This window comes from Manis javanica, chromosome 4 (assembly GCF_040802235.1).
Source record: "Manis javanica isolate MJ-LG chromosome 4, MJ_LKY, whole genome shotgun sequence".
NCBI lineage: Eukaryota > Metazoa > Chordata > Mammalia > Pholidota > Manidae > Manis > Manis javanica.
The window spans coordinates 2298095-2313774 of NC_133159.1; the positions used below are offsets into that span (position 1 = coordinate 2298095).

The 15680-nt window shown below is 50.4% G+C and overlaps 1 protein-coding gene and 1 long non-coding RNA gene across 4 annotated transcripts; one reads left to right on the forward strand and one right to left on the reverse strand.

Moving 5' to 3' along the window:
- Positions 1–1155: 1155 nt before the first annotated feature.
- C4H1orf174 (chromosome 4 C1orf174 homolog) lies at positions 1156–9028 on the reverse strand. 3 transcript variants are annotated; one of them, XM_073233077.1, is made up of 4 exons: positions 8908–9028; positions 3561–3671; positions 2216–2548; positions 1156–1738 (listed from the first exon to the last, which is right to left on the reverse strand). In XM_073233077.1, exons 1-4 carry the CDS (start codon positions 8920–8922, stop codon positions 1631–1633), a joined length of 567 nt encoding a protein of 188 aa, XP_073089178.1. In that variant the 5' UTR covers positions 8923–9028; the 3' UTR covers positions 1156–1630. The 3 variants fall into 3 exon arrangements, with proteins under 3 accessions (XP_073089178.1, XP_073089176.1, XP_073089177.1); XM_073233075.1 differs by having other exon boundaries at positions 2216–2701; positions 8908–9025; XM_073233076.1 differs by lacking the exon at positions 3561–3671 and having other exon boundaries at positions 2216–2701; positions 8908–9019.
- Positions 9029–9179: 151 nt separating this feature from the next.
- On the forward strand, positions 9180–10144 carry LOC140848797 (uncharacterized). Its single transcript, XR_012129939.1, has 2 exons — positions 9180–9494; positions 9745–10144. It is a non-coding gene; the product is annotated as an uncharacterized lncRNA (long non-coding RNA).
- Positions 10145–15680: the final 5536 nt, after the last annotated feature.

Consider the following 15680-nt stretch of genomic DNA (forward strand, 5'->3'; position numbering starts at 1 on the left):
AAAGCTACTTTCAAGTGAGGCAGTCTGGAAGCGTGAGGGAGCTGAAGAGCCTCACAGGACACCTCGGCATCTTGCCCCCAAATGATGTTATGTAAAATGTTTCCATGCTTCATAGGACGTTTTAATGGAGTTAGGTCTAGCTGCTGTTATAACTAAAGCAGGAGTGTATCCAGTCGTCCTCCTTCCCATGGGGGACACATTCCGAGACCCCTGTGGATGCCTGAGTCTGTGGAAGCACTGAGTCTTGTATATGCTGTTTTCCCACACTTGGTGAAGGGTAATTTATGAGGCAGGCCCACTGATAGGTTAGTGACTAATAAAACTGACTAACAACACACTAGGAAAAGTGATGTGCATGGGATCCCGCTCTCTCCAAATACCTTATTGTGCTGCACTCGCCCTTCCTGACAGGAGGTGATGAAGTGCTGACGTGATTCGGTGCAGTGGGGTGAGGATGAGGGCATGTGACACAGCATGAGACTGCTACTGCCCTGGGGACACTCAGGGCGAGGGTTTTCTTCCGGCTGCAGGTGACCCCGGGTAACTGAAACCATGGAAAGTAAACTGCAAAGGTGGGGTTGCTGTAGCTCAGAAACAGCAACACCATGGCTCACTCACGGGATTCCAATACCATCTCTTCCTAATCGCAGGCAGCTCCTCTGCTGTCTGTCACCCAAGGACTCAGGCTCCCTTCTGGGTGCTCCCCTCCCGGGTGCCCCCCCAGCCCAGGGCCTTGGCACCCTCTGTAGGCAGCAGGGCAGAATGGGGCAGCAGAGTGAGCACACCTGCACTGCTCCCCAGCTTGTTGGTGAGGAGATGGCTCAGGGGGCCCCCAATGCAAGGGGGTGCACGTCCAGCAGAGCAGCTGCCCCTGCCTAGTTCTGCACCGCCAAGGAGGGCACAGCCCTTGAGGGATGGCTAGTCTCCCCCACCGCACAGGCAAGGGACATGCTGGAGACCCTGCCATCCCAGGAGCCCCAGCCTCCTCACTGCACCCCCCCGAGCAGGCCCCTCTGGGCCTCACCCTCTCTGGCTAACAGGCACAGGGGCTGACCCTGCCTGACGAGTATGACACAGGTCAGGATGTGTTTCTCCTCTGGCTTTTAAATATTTTAGAAACGATTATGGTTTTAGGGACACAGACTTCCCTGAAAATATTTTCAAAATATATTTTATTTTTTTTCCCCATATGCATTTTGCAAAATTCTCAAGGTAAACATTAGCTCCATATACAGAAATAAAGAAGAATTCTTTAAGAACTGACACTGAATCACCACAAGAATTTTGATAATGGAAAATAAGCTTGCATATTATCAAACTACAGAGGCTGAGTGACCTTCTTTACGAAGATCTCATTTACGCCAAGCCCCCCAGCTGACTCAGTCACTATGTATGTACAGAGGAAAGCGCTGGAGGTAGTAGCAGCCCTCTGCTCTCAAGGTCTCCAGTTCTCAAGGGTGAGTGTTCCCACAGGTACCCGCTATTTGGCACCGCTGATTTCTATGGGTCAGTCCTGAAGTTTATTAAGAACACATTCTCTGGGCGAGGAGCTTTATATAAACTACATTTGTTATTTGCCAAGTGGTTAACTGTGCTGAACATGTGGAACGATCATGCATGTACTTGTTCCCTACATTTCGGCGTCGTCATCCTCCTCGTCATCTTTGGCTCTGAAGTGCATTTTCCTGAATTCTCGCCTGCTCATTGAAGGACAGGATAAGGACGCTGGGGGAAGGTCCTGGTGGGGGAAGAGCACACCCGCCTCAGCCACACTGTGCCACAGCCAGCTGCCCTCCTCTCGCCCTGCCAGCCGTGCAGTGTCTCCCAGGACAGCCGGCCAGGGCCTGCAGAGTGAGGGGGCGGGTTCGCTGAGGGACCCTGGTGAGGGCTCATTCCCCTGGGGGGTTCGCTGAGGGACAGGCAGAGCGCTAAAAACCAGAGAAGGCCCAGTGACTGTGGGGCAGCTGTTCACAGCCCTGCGGCCAGAGCCAGGGCCCCATGCCACCCAGCCCTGCTGGCCATGGGAAGAGACATGGTTCTCAGCTGAGACAGGGCGGGGGTGCCCAAAACATGGTTTTCTCCTTCTGGGTTAAAATTATTATTGAATACTTGACTTTGTCTTGAGGTAGTACCTACAAGCAGTAGAGTGGGTGTACATGACTTGAGGTGCAGGTGCTGAGGGGCACCTATGGAGGGAAGAAGGCGCCAGCCTTACCTGCATGAGCTCCACGTTCCCAAAGAACCGACTCACTGGCACTGGCTGATTGCTGTCGTCATCCAGGAAGACGCTGCTGTCCATCTGCAGTGGGGGTGCGTGGCCCGGCTCTGTCTCCAGGGCCGACCCGTCTTGTGTGGTGGGGCTGCCGTTAGACTCTTCCCTGAGGGGGGCACCGAGTCTTGGTGGGGACGGGCCACCTTCAGTCTCTGCCGAGCAAGCGTGGCTCACAGCTCTGTGGGCATGGGGCTGGCCTGCCACCTCCGGCCCTGCAGAAACGCTGGCTTCCTTGCCTGCAAGCAGCGCACCATCCTCAGCGAAGCCCAGGGGCTCCTGTTGACACAGGGGCTTCGCTGGTGCTTTGGGCAGACCACCGCGATTGCTCTTAGAGGCTAGTGTCTGTAAGTCTGGTTTCACAGGATGACCTTTGTCACACTTGAACTTCTTGGAAGTTCGCCTGTCGGTGGTTTTGTGTGATGAGGAAGTCTGTCAAGAAAGGAAACTGTGAGGGAAAGCCAGACCCATCCAGGATTACAAACCGGGGCTGGCACTCCTCCTCACGTCTTAAATGACACAGATGCTGGGGCCTCAACTTCTACAACAGGGTCACTTCACTGTCTGCCACCACAGGGCCAAAAGCCAAGTGACGGCTGGGGAAGACTCGGCAAGCACCCAATCTGTCCTTCACCTGCCTTCCCCGGGGGAGCTGTTACCCAAGGCCACGTCAGAAACATGTACTGATATGTTATGAAGTTGCGACATGAGAGTCCAATTTTCATTCATTTATGCTAAAATACAAGCCACAGAGAGGCAGGAATCTTTGTTTTATGGTAGAGCAGGTGGTGAACAAGCATTTGTTAAAACGGTTCAGCTCAGGTTCAACAAGCAGCGCCCTGTGAGTGACACTCTGCGAGCCGCTGGTGTGCAGCCGAGCCCGGCCAGAGCCCGAGCAGAGCCAGCAGCTCTGGGATCCAGGGCTGCTTGATGCACAGCTGCATCATGCCGAGCAGCAGACACAGGCTGCCTCTCTCTTACAGCCTCCAGGGGTGCAGCATCAGGGCCCTGTGCTGGCGTCTCTCAGGAGACTGCATTGGAAAGGACCAGCTGACGTGCACCTGGAGTCTGGGTCTGAGACATACACCTGGTGGGTGATCGCTTGGAAAGCAGACCCCTGCCGGCATTGGAGAGCGTGTCTTTTTCTGGAAACAAATACAGCCTGGTCACTTCTTCCTCTGGCATATAAGCAACACGCAGCGTTTCTAACAGAGTTCACCTCTGAAGGAAAATTCTGTGTAGAATCGGACACACCAGTCCAGGTCTTGGCATCAGTGGTAATGAGGCTCACCTGACATACTGTCCCGGCAGACGTGGTGACACTGACTTCCTGAGCAGAGGCCAACCTGGCTGGATAATTCTGGGCTCTCAGGCGTGTGGAAGACCGCACTCCACCTGTGAGCTGGACCAGATCCAAAGGCCAGTCAGAAATGTTCTTGGCAAAGAAACATGAGTGTGGAGACGGTGGTTTCCTAACTAAGGGGAAAGCCTGCAGACAGTCTCTCCCACCCATGCTTTATCATCTTCACAAAGATACTGTGGCCTCCACATGCAAATTCAAAAGGAACTCTGTTTGGGTTTCAGATACACATTTATTCTTTTCACAATCATGGCAGCTTGGAACAATCTCCCATCACTGTACGTACAGGTTCCTGGAGCCTCCACGACAAGGTAACAGACATTAACTCACCTTGAAAAGTGGTTAGAATAAGCAGCTCATGTCCTTCCTTGGGAGGTTACATACTTTTACACAGCGTCCAAGTTCTTGATACAGTAACATAAGAAAACAGAAGCCAGCCCCCACCTCACTCTCCTGTCCTCAAATTATAGATGGAAACAGACCTAATTCTATTAGTTCAAAACAGTTAGCTTCTGACTTAACATTAACAAATTGGTTCACCTCCATTTTCCTATGAATGCAAAAGAAAACCTCATAACTAGAAAGGAATTAATTAAAATAATAAAACAAAATCATTCTGATTAGGAATTACTCTAGGTTTTCAGGCAAGGGGCAAAAACCACAGAGGGAGCCCCACACCTGCTCCACTCAGCTTCCTGTATGTACCATGCCGTGGCATGCCCGGTGGGGCTAGAGGTCAGCCTGCTGCGTTAGCTACACTACAGTCTTTTTTTGAATCTCACCAGTTTTCCCATTAGTTCCTTTTCCTGCTCCAGAATGGATACCACATACACTTAGAAAATAGTACACTTAAAGCTCAACTTAAGACTTCAAATAATAAAAAAGCTCTTGTCAAATGGGCCCCAGAATGGGGACTCAGAGGGGGCAGATGAAGGGTAGCACAGAGCTGAAATGAGCAAGGGAAGAAAGCCTTCATCCGCACCCACCCGCAGCCCAAGATGCCTCTAGGGGCCCCTGGAGGGGGTTGTTCTCCAAGCCTGCATGACACCAAGAGGGTTCCTGGAAAGTACTTAGAAAGGAGGAAAACACAGCAACACATGGGAGGCAGTGGCCCCGCCAAGAGTGTGATGTGAGCAAGGCCACCAGGCCAGAAATGGACCCACACCCGGGTCCCAGGAGCAGGGCTTTGCTGAAAGGGCCCGGCAGCAGGATGGTCAGCAACCCCCAAGGCACTGAGCCCACAGAGGCCTCAGAGCACCCCTCTGCAGGGACAGGCCTGCCAGCTAGCCCCACACCGCACGCCTCCCTGAAGCGTGCACACTGCCATGGCAGGGACAGACATATTTTGTCCCCAGCCACGGACCAGCCTCTCCTTTCCATCGTGAGTCCTCCAAACATTTCCCCTACGTGGGTTGTGCTCAGCTCTCTAGGCAGAGAAGCCCACCACTGTCCCTGGATACAGAGTCCCTGGATGACAGCTGCCGCCTTCAGTGGGTGCCGATGTGCAGTGGCCCCACCTCAGCTGAGGTGAGTCCAGCAGGGAACCTCTTCGAGGTTACACGGTAACCTCTGGCTTCAAAATCCTCACCCTGCTTCATCACCCACGGTTCTTTCCCGACACGAGCCCCAGGAGCTGCTCATGTGAAGCTGCCTGGCTCTTTTGCAGGGACTGAACTTGGCTCTTTCGTGGCTCTAAACCTCATTATGCTTCCGGATGCTTCGAAGCAGAGGTTCTAAGACTGTCGGTGCCTCAGGCTCCCCAGGTGGGTTTGCTAGCACTCAGCTTCCGGGCCCCTCTGCCAGGTAAGCTCTGGGTCTGGCTGAGGCTGAGCTGTGGTTGCTACAGGTTCTGGAGCTGCCCATGTGTCATCTGCTCTTGTTCTGCGGAGTCAAACCTGGAGCTCTCTGGCTCTAGTTTAATCTTGGGTAAAACCACCCCTAAGTTACCAGCTCCAAAATGTCAAGATCTAGTACCTCTTTTTCTAGCTTGGAGAGCGTTTGCTCTTCAATTGGGCAACCTGGTTGCTTCCACATAATCCCACGGAGGAAATCCCACACAAGCCGAGATGGAAAACCTCCCATCACTGAGGTCTTCCTCCTTCCAAGCAGGCTGGTTTAAACTGGGATGTCAAAGGCAAAAATGTGGTTTCCTAAAAACGGCAGGAAACGAGATCAACTTCCAATACTGACTCTCCCCAAAGTGAAACTGGTGAAAAGTTATTTTTAAAAAGCTAAGGCCTTTAGAAATGGTCCTATGGGCAAAGAGCAAATGAAGAAACAGTTATTTGAGCACACCTAGGAGAACTTGGGAGTCCGTGGCATCTGAACTCCACATGCCACAGCCAAGGTCACGGGGCTGCTGCTCCCGGCCGGAGGGCATTCTTCCCACAGAGAGCAGGACAGCCTTTCCCACTGGCCCTCATCCCACCTGCTGTGGGGCTGAGTCCCGGGTGAGTGTGGTTCACAGGAAGGGGCTCCCTTCTGCCCACACCCCACTAGTCCATTTGGGGCCCCAGCTTGGTCAGAGCACTGAGGGGGCTGGGGTCTCATCGCCCTTGGCCCTGCTGCGAGATGTGCTTCCAGGCCAGGAGAGGCGAGCTGAGCAGCTGAGTCACACAGAGAAGCCCATCGCTGTCCCTGCATACAGAGCCCCAGCTTGGAGATTCTGCTTGGGGAGAGGCAGGCAAAACAGTGGGAGCTTCATCTCTTTCCTTAGGCACTACCTGCACCTGTAGCAGCAAGTGGAAAATCACGCCTGGGTGGCATATTAACACTAACAAGCCCTGGGTCGGGAACCAGCACCCCGAGTTGCTACAATATATTATCTGAAAAATTATGAAGCATGCAAGGAACACGAAAGCTGCACCCTATCCTGGAATAAAAGCAGGCAACAGCTCCCTGTGAGAGACCAGTGTTGGGTTTACCAGAAAGACTTCAGAGCAGTTGTTATAGACATGTTCAAGGGCTAAAAAGAACCACGATTACAGAGTAAAGACTTGATGGCAATGCTGCATTGAACAGAGAATATCAATAAACAGATTAAAGAAAAATTCATTTGTTACCTTTAATAAAAATGGAGTTTTACTTGGGGCTGGCTGTTCTTACAAGCCTGGAAACATTAACTACCATTGATAGAAATGTTTCAAGGAGTCCAGGTCATACAAAGATTTTTCCATCGTCAGGGAGACAGGCGAGAAAGACAGAATTTCAAAAGGGGTGCATCCATTTGCATCACATTTGTGATGCTGAAAGAAGGGCTGGGCACATACATCATCTTGGTCCCAAAGGGCATTAAGAAGATGAGCAAACCTTTTTGCTTATCTTATGTTCTTGAGCAGGAATCTGGACAGCAGAGGAGAACAGACGTGGTGATGATACATACTTTGTTCAGCATTTGCTTGGTTTTAATTAACAGATCATATTACAGTGTTAGAAAATTTAAGTTTTCAAGAGTGGCCATTCTGAGTCTCCCAGAGTTAAAGAAACCTTCAATACTCAGGCTTCAAATCTTTCTGGTGGACCCTACTACGGTGGTCAGCTTTTCTTGTTTCTCAAGACAAAAATTATGAGAAAGAACTAAATGGAAATTCTGTAGTTGAACCAAACAATACTTGAAATAAAAAATTCACTACAGGGGCTCAAGAGTAGATATGAACTGGCTAAAGAAACAATGAACAAACTTGAAAGACAGGGATTGTGCAAGCCGAAGAGCAGAGAAAAAGACAATGAAGAAAAACGAAGGGTCTTAGAGAACTGCTGGACATAGGTGCACCAACATCTGTGTAACAGCAGTAACAGAAAGGAGAAAGCAAAAAATATTCAGAGAAGTAATGGTGAAAACTTCCCAACTTACTTAAAAGCAACTGCTTACACACCAAGGAATCTCAAAGCAGGATCAATGAAAAGATCCACACACAGACACATTGTAAGCATGCTGAAATAAGAGAAGGAGAGAATCTCGAAAGCAGCAAGAGGACGTGGCTCCTTACAAGAGGAGCCGATAAAGGTCTGTGACGTACCAGCAGACAAATGGAGGCCAGAACATAGCAGGCATATCCAAACATATTTAAAGTTCTCAAAGAAAAAAAACTGTCAGCCAAGAGTCTGATACCCAGCAAAACTGTCCTTCAAAAATGAAGGCAGACACTTCCAGAGAAACACACCTGGGAGAATTTGCTGCCAGCAGACCTGCCTTAAAAGAAATACCAAAGTTCTTTAAGCTAACAGCAGGTGGTCCTCAACAGTATTCAAATCAACAGAAAAAGAGCCCCAGTAAAGGTGTTGTGTCCTTACAGAAGACAGTTTACATGCACATCATCTCCTTTCTTCTTTTAACTGACTTAAAGCGCAGTTGAATTCGACAGTATGCATATAACGTATACAGGAAGGTGCTTTATTTGCCAGTAACGGCAGAAAGGAGGGTGGGAGCTACAGATGGTAAAGTAATTATAACAAGGCATCCTTAGGTTTGCAACATTAACAGATGTTGATAGTATAACGTGGACGTAACAGATGTAACAGTCAAAAAAGTGGGAAAAGGAACTAGAGCTACAACGGAGTGATTCTCAACATCGCATTGAAATTAAGCTAGTACAAATCTGAAGCTGATTCTGCTAAGCTACAATTACGTGGTAAAATCTAGAGCAACCACTGGGGAAAAACTAGAGAAAAAAAGTCAAAAAGGTTGTTAAAATGCTACATGACAAAACATCCATTCTAATCAATTTAAACAGGAAACAGAAGAAAACAGACATACATAAAGAAAAAGTGAAACGACCTATGGCATCCAACTCTCAGGAACATTAAATGGGAACGAGCTAAACAATTCCATGAAAAGGCAGAGACCTCAGACTGGGGTACCACCCGCGCCCCCGACCGCCCGCCGTCCGCAGAGACGCAGAGCTGCCGCCGGCCCGGGAGCGGTGCGCTCCAGTCCCGAGCACGGCGGGAGCCCGGATGCGGCCCCCTCCTCCCGCAGACCCAGCCGGCCCTCCGGGGCCGCGGCCTAGTTCACAGCCCTGCCCGCCGGCACCGTCAGTCCCCCGGGCGCGGGTAGAAGACCCAGCGGCGCTCACGCGCCGAGGGCCGGCGAGTGGTAGCGATGGGAACGCCGGGGCGCCGACCGTTTCCCAGGAGGACCCGCCCAGGGGCCCCCGCGACCCAGCAGCGTGGCCAGGAGCCCTTCGTGAGGGCGAGGACCAGGCAGAGGCTGCCCCGTGAACACGCCTCGGTTCCCCAGACATTCGGCACAGCTCCCGCCCGGCCCCGGTCTCCTCACCTTCCGGCTCCTCATGAGTGTGAGCGGCGCGACGCCGCCGAACTCCCGCGCGCCGCCACAACGCTTTCCAGCAGCAACCCGGCAACCCTCGGCTCGCGCCGCGGCGTCTGACGTCTCTGGAATATTGACCAATCACAGACCGGCGTCCCCAAACATGTGACTCAACAAAATCGTCGCTTTACGTAGCGGCGCGCGTGGGTTGCCATACTTGTGAAGGGCATATTCCTTCTGCTTCTGTGGCCGCCACGGTTGAGAGGGGAGGAGGCCATATTTGTAAGGGGCACATACCTTGCTGTCGCTACAGTCGCCAGGTTTGAGAAGGGCGACGGCCATGTTTGTGAGGGGCACGTCCTGTGCTGTTTCTGTGACCGCCACGTTTGAGAGGGGCGGCGGCCACGCTCGCTAGCCCCTGGGCAGTACTTTGCTTAGTGTTGAGGCTGGCGGACCGCGTTCTGCGTCTGGCTCTCTGCGCTCGCTGACGGCCGGGGTCTCCAGGCTCCGGGTGCTGGATCCTGGGCGCCTTGGGCACTGCTGGCGTCCGCCCAGCGTGGGGGCTGCGCGGCGTCCCCTGCCGCGGTGTCCTGCTGGTGGGTGTGACCTGCCCGCCGCCCCCCGCGGTGGGCCCCGCTGCGCCCCGAGCTGCAGAGGAGCCGCCCCGGAGCGGGGCCGGCCGGGTTTGGGGCCCTGGGGGCGAGGCGGTGGCCGGGGACCCTCCGTGGCCCGGCACTGGCCCGGCTCCTGTGCTGGGGGCACAGGTGAAGCGCACGTGCGGAGCCGCCTCGCAGATAAAGGCGCGCGGTGTTCCCTCAGTAGTACTGTTTTTTTCCTTTCTTACAGGCGAGAGTACTTAGATCCTGCACGTCTGTCAGAGGCATTAGGCTTTGCACTCAGGAGTGAAGGTCGGCGGTGCGCCGTGGCGCGCGGCCCCACGTGCCCGTGTGCGCTGCTGCCCGCGGCGAGCTGGTCCCGCCGCCCTGCAGAAGCCCCGGCCTCTGCGGCGCCTAAGCGCGCGTGCCCGGGGACCCGCCGCTGCCTCCCCGAGGCGTCTTCGCCGAGACGGGGGGCGGGGGGCGCAGTTGGCGCGCACTCGCCCTGCGCCCTTCCCGGGCGTGTTGCTCCCCGTGGTGCCCGCGGAAGGCAAGACCAGGGTGGGCCGGCGGGAACTGCTCCGATCGCTGCCGGCTGTTGGGAGAAAACCAACGCGATGCGGTATTAAACCCGTGCCCCCTGCAGTTGGTTTCGTGATAAGATGTTAGTGGTTTTGTTTTGGAATCCTTCCGAGCTCCAAGTTGTTTCTGGTTAGTGTCCGTCGACATAAACGCCGCATCTGGCCGGGCCCCGCAGGGCCGCCTGGAGCTTAGCATTCGGGGGGCGGCCCAGGCCCTCTTGGCAGTGTGCTCTGCAACCCCAGCCCTCACCCCAGCCGCGGGAACGGGGTCCAGCCCGGACAGCCCCGCTCGCTCGCGCTGCCTACATCCAGCCAGTGAGCCGTCCTGCTTCCTCCAGGCTCAGAGCCACACAGCTGGGCCCGCCGCCTCCTGCAGTAATGCCCGCAGCACCCTTACCAGTGGTGGCCTGACAGCTGCTAAAGGTCTTCAGTGCTTGTGCGCTGGTGACAACGGACATTCCTGTGATCGGGAGCCTCACCTGACTCTGAGCTACTTGATGTAACTGGCCTGCTGCTGGGCTACTGCTCCCACCCGCTAGGCAATGAGCTATTACTGACCGAGTCACTATTAAGGAGCTCCGCCCAGTGCTCTGGGCTGGGGCAGAGACCAGGTGGGCTAGGAACGTGTGCGCTGCTGAATGGGACGGGATTCCAGTGCTCAACCTCCTGCCCCGGGAGTAAAGCCTAGTATAAACCCTTTAGCCCCAAGAACGTTCTTTTGTTATTTCTCGGGCTCTGAATCCACAGTCAGCAGGGGCCCTGCAACCCTCAGGCGAGACAACCACTGCTTCTAGGGTCAAAACCAATGGTCTCAATATGATGGCCTAAGTGTGACGAGCACAGAGCCTGGCACAGCCGTGCCCAGTGAATCTGTTGAGTAAAGGTGCAGGAGACCCATCAAGGTTGCCCCCTTCTGCCTCCTGCTCCCCATGCCCTTCCCGCACTGCTCCCACTGAGCCCCTTCCACACCTGGCACGCACCACTGCCCCCTGCCTAGAATGTCTCTCTCCAGCCCCCCGCACTTTTTGCTTGGTCAACTCATTCTTCAAGCCTCAGCTCAGCTTAAATTGCATGTCCTGGGTGTCCTGGGTGGTGGTGGGGGGAGAGGAGGGAGGGGGACATTACCAGATGTCCTCCAAATGAGACCCGCACATTTGAGCTCTCACAACAGCGGGCACGTTTCCTTCAGGACCTGGTGCTAGCAGGGTGGCTCTTACCCCCACCCCCTCCTGGAGCATGGGGCATGCATTCACTCACTTGCTTATTCGTTTGATGAGCTCCCACTGCATGCCAGGAACGGCAGGGTCACGGCAGGGGCCAGCTCAAGCCAGTGCCAGGCCTTCCTTTTAGTGCTGTTCATCCAATGGGGGCTGGGTGTTGGAATAATCACAGGAGGAACTGTAGACCTACATGGGCCATGAGAGCTACAGGGGAGGCCACACACAGACCTTTGTGGGGTGGGGGTGTCAGATCTGCTCAGGGAGGTCATGGAAGGCTCCCTGGAGGAAGTGACACTGAAGTAATTCAGGGGCCACCTCTCCCCTTCAGGCTCAGCAGGAGGAACCGGCAGGAGGCCCTGGTGCAGTCTGGGATTCTTTCACTCCCACCATCTCCCAGCCACCATGTGGGGTGCCAGCGGCCCTGGAGGGCGCGCAGATGACCCAGAACCAAAGCTACCCTTTGAAAGTCAGAGGCACAGTGAGGAGCGCCCCCCACGACAGGCATTCCGTGTGCTTGTGTGCTTGTTTGTGGCCCGTCTGGTGTGGACTGTAAGCTCCCTGCAGGCGGGGACTGTGTCTCGCTCACAGTCCCAGTCCCAGAACCCAGCACAGGGCCTGGGACATGCAGGCAGGTGCTCCAGAAACATTTGCTGAGTGGGTAGAGGCAGGAATGGAGAGTTGAGGAGTCCAAGGAAACCTTGTATTCTCACCCGGAACCCAGATTCACTGCTTAAACACCGGGGTGTCCGCAGCCCCGTGTTTGCCCTTCACAGACACTGCAGGGCTGGCAAGAAAGTGGAAGAGAATTTTCAGCTAATTATCGGTAGATTCCTTAACTGGAGGCACCCTGGTCTGCACACGTTTCGGTACTGCCAGCAGATGGCGGCGTGTGTGATGAAGGATTGTCTCTTACACACTGACCCTTTATACTGAAAAGGAAGATGTAATTGTTTTTTAAAAGAAAAAAAAACACAAGAAAGTTCACAGTAAAATAGGGGCAGCAGGAACTTTTATCCGTTGCTGGAGGAAGTGCAAAGTGGCACAGCTGCCCGAGGAGGCAGTTCAGCAGCTTCTTACAAAGCTACACGTCCTCTTACCACATGACCCAGCATATTTACCCATATTTACACAAAGGACTCAAAATCTGTTATCTACACTAAAACCTTCACAAGGAGGTTTATGGTAGCTTTCTTCTTTTTTTTTTTTATTAAGGAATCATTGATATATATTGCTATGAAGGTTTCATGTGAAAAACATTGTGGTTACTACATTCACCCATATTATCAAGTCCCCCCAAACCCCATTGAGGTCACTGTCCATCAGCGTAGTTACGATGCTACCGAGTCACTGCTTGTCTTCTCCGTGCTACATTGTCTTCGCCGTGACCACCTCCACACCATGTGTACCAATCATAATACCCCTCAGTCCCCTTCTCCCTCCCTCCCCACCCACCTTTCCCCACCCCTCCCCTTTGGTAACCACTAGTCCCTTCTTGGAGTCTGTGAGTCCACTGCTGTTTTGTTCCTTCAGTTTTGCTTCCTTGTAATACTCCACATATGAGTGAGATCATTTGGTACCTGTCTTTCTCTGCCTGGCTTATTTCACTGAGCATAATACCCTCCAGCTCCATCCATGTTGTTGGAAATGATAGGATTTGTTTTCTTCTTATGGCTGAATAGTATTCCATTGTGTATATGTACATCTTCTTTAACTATTCATCCACTGATGGACACTTAGGTTGCTTCCGTGTCTTCTCTGTTATAAATAGTACTGCAATAAACATAGGAGTGCATCTGTCTTTTTGAATCTGAGACCTTGTTTCCTTTGGGTAAATTCCTAGGAGTGGAATTCCTGGGTCAAAGGTTATTTCTGTTTTCAGTTTTTTGAGGAACCTCCATACTGCTTTCCACAATGGTTGAACTAGCTTACATTCCCACCAGCAGTGTAGGAGGGTTCCCCTTTCTCTGCATCCTTGCCAGCATTTGTTGTTCCTAGTCTTTTAGATGTTGGCCATCCTAACTGGTGTGAGGTGATGTCTCATTGTGGTTTTATTTGCATTTCCCTGATAATTAGTGATGTGGAGCATCTTTTCATGTGCCTGTTGGCCATCTGAATTTCTTCTTTGGAGAAGTGTCTGTTCAGCAATTCTGCCCATATTTTAATAGGGTTATTTGCTTTATGGGTGTTGAGGCGTGTGAGTTCTTTATATGTTTTGGATGTTAACCCCTTGTTGGATATGTCATTTACAAATACTCTCATACTGTAGGATGCCTTTTTGTTCTACTGATGGTGTCCTTTGCTGTACAGAAGCTTTTTAGTTTGATGCAGTCCCATTTGTTCATTTTTTATTTTGTTTCCCTTGCCTGAGGAGATGCATTCAGGAAAAAGTTGCTCATGTTTATATTCAAGAGATTTTTGCCTATATCTTCTTCAAAGAGTTTTATGGTTTCATGATTTACATTCAGGTCTTTGATCTATTTCGAGTTTACTTTTGTGTATGGAGTTAGACAATAATCAAGTTTCATTCTCTTATATGTAGTTGTGCAGTTTTGCCTACACCAGTTGTTGAAGAGGCTGTCATTTTCGCATTCTATGTCCATGGTTCCTTTATCTTATATTAATTGGCCATATATACTTGGGTTTATATCAGGGCTCTCTAGTCTGTTCCATTGGTCTATGGGTCTGTTCTTGTGTCAGTACCCAATTGTCTTGATTACTGTGGCTTAGTAGTAGAGCTTGAAGTTGGGAGTGTAATCCCCCCAGCTTTATTCTTCCTTCTCAGGATTGCTTTGGCTATTTGGGATCTTTTATAGTTCCATATGAATTTTAGAACTATTTGCTCTAGTTCATTGAAGAATGCTATTGGTATATTGATAGGAATTGCATTGAATCTACAGATTGCTTTAGGCAGGATGTCCATTTTGACAATATTAATTCTTCCTATCCATGAGCATGGGATGTATTTCCATTTATTGGTATCTTCTTTAATTTATCTCATGAGTGTTTGGTAGTTTTCAGAGTATAGGTCTTTCACTTCCTTAGTTAGGTTTATTCTTAGGTATTTTGTTCTTTTTGATGCAATTGTGAATGGAATTGTTTTCCTGATTTCTCTTTCTGGTAGTTCATCATTAGTGTGTAGGAATGCAACAGATTTCTGTGTATTAATTTTGTATCCTGCAACTTTGCTGAATTCAGATACTAGTTCTAGTATTTGTGGAATGGATTTTTTAGTGTTTTTTTAATGTACAATATTATGTCATCTGCAAACAGTGACAGTTTAACTTCTTCTTTACCAATCTGGGAGCCTTTTATTTCTTTGTGTTGCCTGATTTCCATGGCTAGGACCTCCCAAACTGTGTTGAATAAAAGTGGGTAGAATGGGCATCCTTGTCTTGTTCCCGATATTAAAGGAAAAGCTTTCAGCTTCTCTCTGTTAAGAATGATGTTGACTGTGGGCTTGTCGTATATGGCCTTTTTTATGTTGAGGTACATGCCCTCTATACCCATTTTGTTGAATTTTTATCATGAATGGATGTTGAATTTTGTTGAATGCTTTTTCAGCATCTATGGAGATGATCATGTGGTTTTTCTCCTTCTTTTTGTTGATGTTGTGGATGATGTTGATAGATTTTCAAATGCTGTACCACCCTTGCATCCCTGGAATAAATCCTACTTGATCATGATGGATGATCTTTTTGATGTATTTTTGAATTCAATTTGCTAATATTTTGTTGAGTATTTTTGCATCTATGTTCATCAGGGATATTGGTCTGTAATTTTCTTTTTTTTGTGGTATCTTTGTCTGGTTTTGGTATTAGAGTGATGCTGGCCTCATAGAATGAGTTTGGAAGTATTTCCTCTTTTACCTTTTGGAAAACTTTAAGGAGGATGGGTATTAGGTCTTCACTAAGCGTTTGACAAAATTCAGTGGTGAAGCCATCTGGTCCAGGATTTTGTTCTTAGGTATTTTTTAAATTATCAACTCAATTTTGTTGCTGGTAATTGGTCTGTTCATATTTTCTGTTTCTTTCTGGTTCAACCTTGGAAGGTTGTATTTTTCTAGAAAGTTGTCCATTTCTTCTAGGTTATCCAGTTTGTTAGCATATAATTTTCATAGTATTCTGTAATAATTCTTTGTACTTCTGTGGTGTCTATAGTGATTTTTCCTTTCTCATTTTAGATTCTGTTTGTGTGTGTACACTCTCTTTTTTTCTTGATAAGTCTGGCTAGGGGTTTATCTATATTGTTTATTTTCTTGAAGAACAAGCTCCTGCTTTCATTGATTCTTTCTATTGTTTTATTCTTCTCAGTTTTACTTATTTCTGCATTAGTCTTTATTATGTCCCTCCTTCTACTGACTTTGGGCCTCATTTGTTCTTCTTTTT